General features: G+C 42.9%; 1 protein-coding gene across 1 annotated transcript in view; it reads right to left on the bottom strand.

The window, feature by feature from the left end:
* The window catches only part of LOC148443319 (uncharacterized), a 168,803-nt gene that overhangs the window by 34,303 nt on the left and 121,745 nt on the right, over positions 1–12,755 (bottom strand). The window contains exon 3 of the mRNA XM_088462976.1: positions 585–619. Within this exon, the coding sequence (XP_088319102.1) occupies positions 585–619 (35 nt within the window). The remainder of the gene's footprint in view (positions 1–584; positions 620–12,755) is intronic.

Below are 12,755 nucleotides of genomic sequence, written 5' to 3'. Positions count from 1 at the left end.
TTTAGGGTGCCATTAGGGATAGGATTAGATTAGAGTATTGTAGTAGGCGGGGGCATAGGGAGGGCGGTTCCAGTGGAGCGCAAGCTCCAGGTGTCGAAGGTTACTGGAGGCGCCGCGCACTGTGTACCCGACAGCTGTCTAAGCTGTATATATAGCACTGGCTTACCTCTACTGACTTATATGTAATTCTTCTAAATTTGTCCAGTGTATATGGGATATACATTTGCAGCAATATTACTAAGGAAGACTGTGTTGAACTTTCATGGACTTTGAACTTCCTTTTGCGCTCCCAAGTGATACTAGGATTTATGCTCAGGAGGTTCTGGACATATTAAGGACCTTTATCTGCTACATTAATGAACTTCATAGGCAGAGACTAAAATACTGAGCAACATTTTATGTGTAAAGGTATTAAACTTTATAATAGTTTATATTAGTGAAAAAGGTATTCCATTTGCATATGGAAGTAAAATTGGTGTTATATATGTAATTAATCCTGTATCAATATGTTTTTCCTCTGAATTTATCACATATGTAAATACAAAGTATTAGTTAACCTACTATAAGCAGTGTGCAATACTTACCTCTAGGAATTGATAGGAGCGTCATCGAGGGAAGCCTGTGGAGAAAAGTAAAAGGTGGTCAATTCATTATAGTAAAGTGTTAATGCACCAGTATTGTATGAATTACATGTCACATTAAATTCATCATATTACATCATAAAACTCAAACAGGGCATTCCTAGGCTAGCCCTATAACCCCAGCCTAGGTGAAGGCACATATATTGTTAAGTATAGTATCTGATAACCTAGGGTCTCTTTATAAGGTATGGGAGAGAGGGTTACATTGTGAATGCTACTTTGGAAGTGCAACAGGATGAGGGGGATAAGTTTTTATCTGATACTAATGAGGATGTTGATGATGAATGTGTTAGACAAGAACAAGTTGATCAAATCTGTCAGGGTTATGTAATTTGTATCAAAGTAAGTCATCCACCACTGGCAGCAGTTCTAGTGATAAGAAGAAGGACATTGTCATGCCTGGGCATAAGACTAGTGAAGACACCACTTCCATGTGGAATCATTTTTCTCAAATCCTGACCTTTATCAACGCATCTATGGCATTTGTGAAGCCAAAGTAAGTAGAGGTAGGGACATTAACCATCTAGGCACCTCCTCCCTGCTACATCATTTGCAGTGAGTTCATGAAAATTATTTATCAAAATCTGGAAAATCATAAAAAATAACAAGCCATCTAGCATCAGCTACCAGCAGCATGGATAGATCCTAGCAAATGCATTCTCTACTGCCAACTCCATCATCAACCACCTCATTAATGATCGAAGGTAGTCCTGCACCAAATTGCAAAGGCAAACTGACTCCTCTACTATCCAGGAGTCCCAAGAAGATCAATGCGCACTAGGGCTGCTGATGCGGGGGTTAAATCACAGAAGGGGACCAGAAAGACTAGTAGTTTTAAACAGCAATTGCCCTGTGAAACAATCATTTGCAAGAAGAACCAAGTATGATAACAGCCATTCTCTTACACAGCAGATCACTGAAGCCATGATGGGTATGTTAGCATTAGATCTGTAATCAATTCATCAGGTTTTAGACGATTAGTTGAGGTCATGTGTCCATGCTACTAAATTCCATATCCATTCTGTTTTACCAGAAAAGCAATTCCTCACCTGTAATGGGACATTAAAAGTTAATCGTTGCATAGAAAATGCCATTGTACAAACTATCCACTTAACTATACACGGAATCAGTATGATTTATCACTTTCTGCAGATCGTCAAAAAGTAAGTATTCACTGACCCTATTCTACCCCCTAACCCTCCATTAGGGGTGCATAACCCTAACCTCCCCCCAAGTGCCTAACCCTAATCCCCTCCCTAAGTGCTTGAACCTAACCCCCCCTTCCCCGCAGCCTAAACCTAAATCCCCCAGGGGGTGCCTAACCCTAACTTCCCCCCCAGGGGTACCTAACCCTTACCCCCCTTCTCCTAGCCTAAATGTAACATTCCAGGGTGGTATCTAACCCTAAGCCCCCTCCCCCAGGAGCCCCTAACTTAACCTTCTCCCCCTGTGCCCAACTTACCTTCGATCGGTAAGCAGGGTGTTGGGCTCCTGGTGTAGGTCTTCTGACAGGCATCGAGATTTTGATGCCTGTCATTAGTGCCTTGTCGGGATTAGACACTCGGGAAGCCGGTGGTCAGGATTACGTCCATCGGCTTCCTGACTGCTTTCCCAACAGATATGTAGACAAGCAGTACTGGTCAAACTAAAGATTACATGAGTGTGACAGCCCACTGGGTGGGTGTATGGCCTTCAACAGCAGTATTTAATACAGAATGTCAGCTCATTCAATAGCAGGCTACTATCTATATAACTGACTTTACTAGATGGTATATCAGTGTCACTATATATAGAAAAAACTCAGGGATGTGATACCAACACGGCTTACCCTGCTATGACTCTCAATTGTGATAACATAAGTTAGATTATATGAACATTACAACAGGGTCAATTTCAAGTCACGTACCATATTTGGCACACAATACACAATAAACATGGTGGTTCTGAATTTCTTAAAAATTGGCAGGTGCATGCAGGACTTATTTCCACCGTATTCCTGATTTTATCTGCAGACTTATTTAACTTTATCTGCCGACTTATCTAACTGTTTTATAGCTATTTTATCTTATCTTTTGTTTTTTATTAAATGTTATCATGTATATCTTTTACTTAGTAGTTTATAAATGTTTAAAGGCCTTGATGCCACTGGTGCACTGTTTATCTTTGTTTTTTTACTGTAACCACATGTAGAAGATTACAGCAGCTGTAAAAACAGTTACATTTGTCATGCCACCATCTGAATCAAGAGGTAGTAACCAGGTTGAATTCCACCCTTTATATGCTTCAATGACTGGAGGAACAGCAAGAAGCCATCCAAGCATACACATCAAACTATGACCATGAGAGGGAGGATAAATTACTACCTTACTATGGCACACTGTAAAACTTGGTTTTATGCAAGCTATTGAAACCATTTGAAATTGTAACCAATGAAGTGAGTTCAGTCTTTAGAAACTGTCAGCCTGAGTCCACTCATACCCTTAATTAAACTACTGCTAAAAATAATAGCTACAGTAGCTGAAGGAGGAGTAGAAACTAAGTATGTTCAACAGATAAGTTATTTTTTTGCTTTGCCCGGACTAAAGTGTTTGCAACATCTTTATTTGGATAACTCCATTTTGGCAACCATGCTTGACCATAGGTTTAAGTATAATGTATTTCTTTCCAACTGACACAGATCTTTAGAGATACAATGACCTCCTTGCAAGCAAGTTGTCAGCTCAAGTGGCACATGACACAACAACATCTACTGCTTCAGTTTGTCATTTAAATGCTACTGCCAGGAAAAAAATTAACTTTTTCCAAGAGAGCTACTGGTGATGATGAGCCAACTCAACACATCAGAGTAAAACATTATGACATCTGGTCAGACTTAAAAGAATTGCAAGCATTTATTGACACCTTTACTATGACTCTTTTTGATACAGTAAGAATCAATAGAATGGTAGAGGATTATTTTAATGATAATTTACAAATTAGCATCTTGTACAGTCTCTTTGAATACTGGGAGTAAAAGAAAGACAATGTGGAGCCCTTTGTACAAATTAGCTATGGCGATCTTAAGCTTCCCACCCTCCAGTGTTTACATGGAAAGAGTGTTTAGGACAGCAGGAAACCTAGTGAGTGATCACTGTAGGCGGCTACTTCCAGAAAATGTGGAAAAACTGATGTTCATCAAAATGAACTGCAAATTGTATGTGGAAAGTCTTCAGAGTCAATTATAGCAAACAGAGACTGTAACAGTGAATTCTAGTTAGATGAGCTAATATTGTGTGATGATGATATTAACAACATTGATGAGGATGATGATGATATCTTCCAACTGTGAGGATGATTAACACTGTAAGCCTTAATTCTAGTGGTACTGTAGTTTGGTTTAACCAAACCACCAAAATATTTTCTTTTGTGGTGGCCAAACAAACCAAGCACTTCAGCCACAAAAGTGTCAGTCATTATTGCTGAAGTGCTTGGTTTAGTAAACTGTGAATGTTCTTTTTAATATATAACATATGGGTGGATGGGAGGGGCCAAGGTCAATTCCATCATGCAACATATTTTATTATGGACTTTGCCCACCTTGCTGTATTGGTATAAAGACTACTAGCCTGTTACTTCATCTCCAGTTTCCTGTACTGGGTTGAGGCCTGTGATTTGCTGTTTGGCGAACTATGATTTTAATATTATATACTTTCTACTTGGTTTTTACTTTAATGCAGTTAGTTCTTGATTAACAAAAACATTCTATAGGGTCATATAGTTTATTAAATTGCCATCCTGTCGGCCATGGTTGTGCCACTGCTTTGTAGATGTGCTATATTCTCTTAAACTGCCATGTATTTGTGTCTGTGTCACTTAGTTAAGCCAGCCAGCTTGCTGCAGCCTTTGACCAATATTGGTGAAAGCAATATTGTCAGATGTGAGGTGGTAAAAATATATTGAAAATTAATGGTATTGATGTTAATATACTGTGTGTACACTAGCAGGTTCAAATTACATGATTTTTTTTAATCAATTTTAAAAAAATCCAGATCCAAAACGAAAACCAACCAAAGCATTTGATGGTGGTTTTGCCAAAATGAAAACATGATGAAGATTTTGAATCAAAACCAAAATATGGAGGTGTGTGCACATCTCTAATTTTAACTACTGTAAGTGTGACTGAAAAGTTAAAGAAAGATTGTGAGTTAAAGGAGGAAGATGGATTGAGAGATAAGTACTTTATGTCCATTTAGTCACTTAAGATGTGATTTTCCTAGAAGCATGAATGAACTTGGGCTAGATTTGCAAAGTGGAATTGATATTAAGGGGTAAATTTACAAAGAATCGAGATAGGTCGAGATGACCTTCTCGGGTGATTTATTAATTTATTTCCTGCTTACAAATTTACTAAAGGCAAAAGCCGGATGAGTTAGGGAGAGATTTTTCTCATCTCACTTGTAAAACTCGGGTGAGATAGCAATGAATGAAATCAGCATTGGGCCAAATCGGAAGTACTTTTCACCTAAAACATACATCTCTCAAATTTACCAAGAATTGGGATGAAAAGCTCTGGTGAGCTAGGAGCAAACTCTCTGTCAAAATCACTTTTCAATCTCTCAACTCCCTGAGCTGTGAGATGGTCAGAAACATACACAAATCATTGTGATTTGTGCATGTTTATTTCTGTAAATGGTTAAAATAGGGTTCATTTTCCAAAAAAAAATTACGTGAGGTCCCCCCCAAAAGACTAACCATCCACTGTAATTTAAGAATAAGCACCAGGCAGCAGGGACAGAGCTGGTTTTAAATATAGGGATAAAAAATTTGGCGTGGGGTTACCCCTATATTTAAAACCAGCTCCAGACCCTTTCTAGTGGGGGATTGATGCCACAGCCAGGGGAACCCTTTCACCTGGCCCCCCAGCCACAGCATCAGCCCTGACTGCTAGTCAGCACAGGCCAGGGATCCTTGGGGAGTTGGGGACCCCTCCAATAAAAGGGTCCCCCTCTCCAGGGCACCCTTGGTCTAGGCTAATAGCCCAGGGCTATCCCCAGCACCCTAGGGTGGTGGGTGCTGGGTTGATAGTGTTAGTGTGTAGTGTTAAATAAATGGTTAAATATTGTCTTGAGTTGTGGAACTATATGTACCAGCAAGCCCCCCCCGCATGCTGGTATTTGGAAAACCACAAATACCAGCATGCGGGGCATTACAGGCCCGCTGGCACTTGTAGTTCCACAACCAAAGCAATACAAAAAAAACCCACAACATACACCATGTAAGTAAAATTTTATTATAAAATACATGCACACTCACACTCACTAGCACACACTGACTATCACACATACTCATCTAGTATCCAAAGTAATCCATAGGGGTACCTATAAAAAAATATCCATACTCACCTCTCCTATGCGTAGTTCACATCCTCTTCTCTAAGCAGGTATCCATGGGGTTAAAACAAAAAAAGAGTGCTACCGAATCCAAGCCAAACTGAGCAAAGTTATGTGTTTCCACATAGCTTTACTCCACGCGAATGACTGGGGCACATGTGTACCCGTCATTGAAGGAGCCACCAGCCAATCAGCGGGCATCTCCGTCAGATCAGCTCGCTGATTGGCTGTGTGCGGTCAGCGTGTCTCCCCATAGACTTCAATGGGGAGACACCATAGGCTTCCATTGACGTCTATGGTGAGAACCGCAACATTGTATCTACTGCTGTAACCACAAGGTTGAGGTGTCACTTGATACATTCAGTCTGTAATCTGAATTTTTGTGTCTCAATATATGACATTTGAAACTTCCCATCTTAAACTTTTTGTACTTTGAACTATTATACAAAAGAACAGAATTAGAAACAGGTAAGAAAAAAGGAGTCAGTCTCTATGATGCACTCATACTGTATCTCCAGACTGTATAAATATTAGAGAAGAGCGGGCTCGGTTCTCAGGGAACCAAGCCCATCCAAAATTTGGGGATCCGAGACACAGCTTGGATATCCTCACCCTCCTCGGAGCCCTATTCGAGGCAAAACCTTGAGATACTGGCCATTTTACAAAGTACCTTTGAATTCAATGGGTTTAATGCTTATTGGCTGAGAAAGCCGTCTATCACGGCTCTTAGCCAATAAGTGCTTGCCCATAGACTTCAATGGGCAAATTGGAAGACAGATACTGCCCATCCCCCACTCTGACACCGCTGCCCCCCAATTCCGACACCACCGGAACCGCCATGTAGTTGCCACCACCACCACAACCATGCTGTCGACACCACTGGCACCCCGCACTGAAAACACTGCCAGCACCCCCACACTGAGGACACCGCTGGCACCCCTGTACTGCCGACACCGCCAGCACCCCTGCACTGAGAACACTGGCGCACCTCGTACTGAGGACACCATGAGCACCCCCACACTGCCAACACTGCCAGCACCCCCGCACTGAGGACACAGCTGGCACCTCTTCACTGCTGACACCGCCTGCACTTCCGCACTGAGAACACCACTGGCACCCCCATTCTGCTGCAACTGCCGGCACCCTGCTCTGAGGACACTGCCAGCACCTCCGCACTGCCGCTCCCCATACTGAGGATACCGTCAGTCCCCCCTGCACTGCTGGCGCTCCCACACTGAGGACACCACCGACACCCCTACACTGCCAACACCCCCATCACATACGCACATACGCACTGAGGATGCTACTGGCATTCTCGCACTGAGGACACTGCCGACATCTCCATACTGCTGACACCACTCACAGTACGTGCATTATTGGTATAACCAACCCACACTGTATCCGACCTGCACTGTAACCTGCACTGTATCCAACCAACACTGTATCCGACCTGCACTGTATCCAATCCACACTGTATACCACACTGTATCCAACCTGCATTGCATCCAACTGACACTGTATACCTCACAGTATCTGTCCTGCCCTGTTTTCAACCCACACTGTATCCTGCACTATTTCAGACCCGCACTGTATCCGACCTGTACTGTATCCAACCCGCATTGTATCCGACCTGCACTGTATCTGACCTGCACTGTATCCAACCAACACTGGTCCTGATTCAGAGCTGGACGCTCTTTAAGAGCGCTCGCTCTGAATCAAGGTGTTTTTTTTTGCATAAGCCTCCTGGCCGCTCGCTAAGCTATGGGTGACCACCCACAGATTTTGTGAGTTGCCAGGTGATGGTTGTGATGAGACCCTTGTGGTAGGGTCTCGTCCATCGCAAGCCCAAGTGGACTTCCTGCTCTAATAGAGCAGGAAGTCCACCTACTGACATCACTAGTGATGTCAGTAGGGCCACCCACAAACGGAAGGCGTTCCCTCGGGAACTCCTCCATTTGTCCAGCCACCCCCCCTGCCCACCTCCAAAACGGGGCGAGCTGTCAATCACAATCGACAGCCGCCCCGTTTTGGTGTGAGAGCCGTAGCAACGGAGCACCCACCGCTGGCTGGGTCTCGCACATGCGTATGCCAGAGGCGGTGCATGGGCAGGGGCTAAACATCAACCTGCTTGCGAGCGCATTGCGCTTCCAAACGGGTCTGAATCAGCCCCACTGTATCCGACCTGCACTGTATCCAACCCACACTGTAAACCACACTGAATCCGACCTGCACTGCATCCAACCCACACTGTATACCTCACAGTATCTGGCCTGCTCTGTTTTTAACCCACATTGTATCCCGCACTATTTCAGACCTGCACTGTATCCGACCTGTACTTTATCCAACCCACAGTGTATCTGACCTGCACTTTATCTGACCTGCACTGTCTCCAACCCACACTGTTTCTGCACTGTACCCGGCCTGCACTGCATCCAACCCACACTGTATACCGCGCTGTATCTGGCCTGCACTGTATCCGACCCAAACTATATCCTACACAAACTGTATCCTGCACTATATCAGACCTGCACTGTATCCGACCCACACTGTATCTGACCTGTACTGTAGTCAACCAGCACTATGTCAGACCTGCACTGTATCCCACATTGTATCCGAGCTGCACTGCATCCAACCCACACTGTATACCTGCACTGTGGGCCTGATTCAGACCCGTTCGCTAGATGCGTTCGCACGCTGTCAAAGTATGCAAATCCCGCGATCACACAGCAAAGCATTAGCACGTCCACTTTGTCTTGGTGTGCGATCGCGGTGTTTATTTAGACACCCACTTTCCCTTAGCAACACACGTCATCTCCTGGAAGTGTTTGCAACAATTGGTAACATCGAGCATCGAGAACCATCGGATGCATAAGCAGCACTTGTGGGAGACCATAACCTACCGCAAGCACTGCGAGTGCTTCAGTGTAAACATCAGCCATGTGACGTGCACTATGATGCTGCGTCTTAATTATGCACGCCTATGAAATGGCGTTAAGATGCTCAGACATGCCTGCGTTCGCACGACCACTCCCCCATTTCCATTGACTAACCCCTGTTACCACCCACAAATGCCTCATCCTGTCACTCAATCTAGCGAGGCGTCTGTGTACAAGGGGCAATCGCATGGACTGGTTCGCGCATGCGCATAATGCAAACATCAGCAGGCTACGTGTGAACGCAGCCTAGCGAGCAGATCTGAATCGGGCCCTGTATTCTTCCAACCCACACTGTCTGCCGCACTATATGAGACCCACACTGTTTCTGACCTGTACTGTATCCAACCCGCATTGTATCTGACCTGCACTGTATCCACCCCCAGGGCCATAGCTAGGGTAGTGCAGCCGGTGCCATCGGACAGGGCACCACAGGTCAGGGGGCGCTCTTTGGGCCTGTCAAATTTCTGTTTATTATCATTCTTGCTTGTAGCTTCCTCTTATTTCATCCCCAGCATCTCCTGGCCTCTCCTATCTCTTCCCTGGCCCTTCCCCATGAGGCCATTGCCCTTTATTTGGGTGCATTATGTCTCTTTGAAAAATTAGGGGGCGCCAATGCTCTTTCTGGCACAAGGCACCAAAAAGTCTACTTACGGCTCTGTCTACCCTACACTGTATACTGCACTGTACCCCTGCCTGCACTGCATCCAACTCATGCTGTATACCATCTGACCTGCACTGTATCCGACCAGTACTGTACCTGACCCACATGTATGGAATGCTGTTTTCATGGTCTGGGAGATTTTGGGGAACTGCTCAACAAGAAGGCTGATTGAACAGGGATTTACATGGGCACAGAGTGCCAGTCATCAGTGGCCCAGCACCCCCAGGAGGGAGGTACAGATTGGGCACTGAGAATAGGCATGTGCTGGGGGCATGTGCACTTGTGTAGCAGGCATTCATGTCTGCTGTTGCTATTTACACATGGTTTAGGGGTTGCGGCTTGTTAACTATGACTACTTGGTTTGAGCAAGGATATTCCACACATGATTTTTAGTAAATTACTGTGTTGCATTGTTTTCTATTTAACGTACTTGTGAGTTAGTTTGATTGGTTATTGCTAACACATTACTAATTTGCAAAACATTTGTAAACAGAAATAACTGTCATGTGTTTGTGCCGCTGCTCTGTTGGTTGCTTAGTTTAGCCAGCCAGTCTTCGGCCTATGTTGGTGAACAATATTGTGAACTGTGAAGTGGTCAAAATTGACTGGAAATGACTGGAAATTATTGTTATTGAGGTTAATAATACTGTAGGAACAAAAAAGACCCACATTCTGTGATTTTAGCTGTTTTTATCAATGTTTGAAGAAAATACAGTTCCAAAATCAAAACACGCAAGGGCGGTTTTGCAAAACCAAATCCAGATCCAAAACCTCAAAGGAGACACAGATCTAAAACCAAAACCAAAACACAGGGGTCGGAGCACATCCCTAATAAATATGAAAACAATTTATTAACTATGCTTTAAAATGAAAAAGTGGTATCTATAAGTTCAAGTACTCAATAATGGAAATCCTTATATAAATGTAATCTTCAGCCTTGGAGCCTGCACAATACAGTGTCACGAACTACACATACAAAGCTATTCTGCTGTTACTAGTGGACCAGCACCTGATAATATTCAGGACTTAGCAAAGCTGACTTTCCATTTGCAATATACAAGTACTGTAGAAGAACACCTATGGGGAGATTCAATAAAATCAGCTATTTACTTAATGAAGAGATTGAAAATCTCTCTTTATATGTTTTTATATTGAAGCCGATTTGCTGTATTTAAGACAATTTCACTCCATACATTCATCTCGTTCCCCCTTTAATATATTATATCAGCCTCATGCTGCACTCTGGAGACTGCAGAAAAGTAAGTATACAGATGTGTCCTCATTAATCTAGCCTCCTTGCACATTAAACAGCCCTTCTAGTTGCACCATGCTGTGGTGCCTCTCGGTAGTGCCGAGCATCTTTTCATGCAACTTTTTACCTTCAAATACAGCTTATTCGCACAGTGATGCAAATAGGACGTACAAGCAGCTTTTGCTGATTAAAATTATATGCAGCATGTCTATATTCTGTGAGCGACTGCGGTTATATCTGCATGCAAAATGCTGTTATAGTTTTAGCAGCTGGAACACTGTAACATAGCTTTTCACATGCCGATACACCCTCAGTCGCACACATATGTATGCTGCATATCATTTTATTCAGCAGAAGCTGCTTGTCCTACATAGTTGCATCACTGTGCGAATAAGATGCATTTGAATGTAGAAAGTCTTACAAAAAGATGAGTCATATGGAGCTCCTGTGTAATGTCACGACTTGCAGGGCCTGGAAGATAGATGTATGTGGACACATCTGTAACTATACAGTATATGGGTGCAGGGTGTGTGAGGTGGGCCTCCTTGGCCCAGGGGCCAGTGTGCACCGCACACCCTGCACCCATTATAGATACCAGTGCATTTCAGTTACTCACCTAAACTCACCTCTGGCTTACTGAAGGTCCTGTGACCAGGAACTATAAGTTGTCTATTAAGTACCTGGAAAGGAGGAATCCACAAAAGAATGTTAAGCATATCAGTGATGATGGTAGAACGCCCTCTTTCTGTAAAATAAAAAAAGGGGCCATACTGGGTAATGCATATAAAATTTTGTGACTTTGTTTCTGTATGTGTACAGTTTTTACTATATTATCTATGCCCATTTCCTGACTACTTGGTGTACTCTCATCCAGCATTCACTGCCTAATGACATACACTGTTCAGCAGATACAGACCAGTATTAACAGGTAATATTTGTTTAAACTCAATTCTTTTTGTTTAATTCATCATCTAATTTAAGCAAATACCAATTTTGTATTCTTCACTTAACACTAATTGTCTACTGACTACAGCATTTAAATTAATGCTTTCTTTAGAAGGCAAATTATAGCCTCTTTGAGTTTTATATTTATGATTTTCGAAATTAGTAGTGGAACTGTGGTTGTGTGATTATCAGTGTGATTATCACTTCTTTAACACTTATTCTGCATATACTGTAGTTTTGCCAGCTTTGGGCGAACACTATTCCTCATATGCAAAGTGCACACTTGTACAATCACACTTTCAATGCAATTTTATTTTCATTTACACTTACAGTACATTCAGAAGTTCCATTCAAAGTGCAGATCCATGTGTACACAACTTTACAATCTAACTTGTGATTCAAGAAATATTTTTTTCTAAAATAAATGCTGAAAAGACATAAAGGTAGTACTGCTCCTGGAGGAGTATGGGAAGAAGTATCGGACAGAATGGTTGAAAGTGCATTTATACTTCACTTTTTGCCGATAACATCAAATCAAATCAGATGACACGTTGCGCCGGACCCAACCTCGAGTCAGCACCTCCCCTCTGGGCTTCTCCAGGAGAAGAGAGTGCAAAAGTAGGTATGTATTTGTTAGGGTAGTCAATGGATCAGCTAAAGAACTTCTGCAAAGTATTATCTTTGAAAATAAGTTTTGCTGGTGGCAGTTGTGGTCAAGGATTTTGAGTGTCAGACAGCATTTGGGAATATTAATAATTTTTAGGCAAGTCAGGTAGGTTTGTTGTGATTCCCCCTTGTCACATACATTTTCCGCTGATGAACAGTGTATGAGACAGGTAGCAATAAAACATACTCGGAAGGAGAAGTATTTTGCAAGCTGTGCAGTGCAAAAGTATATTTACAGTATATTTGGTGACTTCTGAGATCGCAACCAAACGGTATTGTAATCTG

Source organism: Taudactylus pleione, unplaced genomic scaffold (genome assembly GCF_031769625.1).
Source record: "Taudactylus pleione unplaced genomic scaffold, aTauple2 ptg001302l, whole genome shotgun sequence".
In the NCBI taxonomy this organism is placed as follows: domain Eukaryota; kingdom Metazoa; phylum Chordata; class Amphibia; order Anura; family Myobatrachidae; genus Taudactylus; species Taudactylus pleione.
This window is presented reverse-complemented; position numbering and strand designations above follow the sequence as displayed.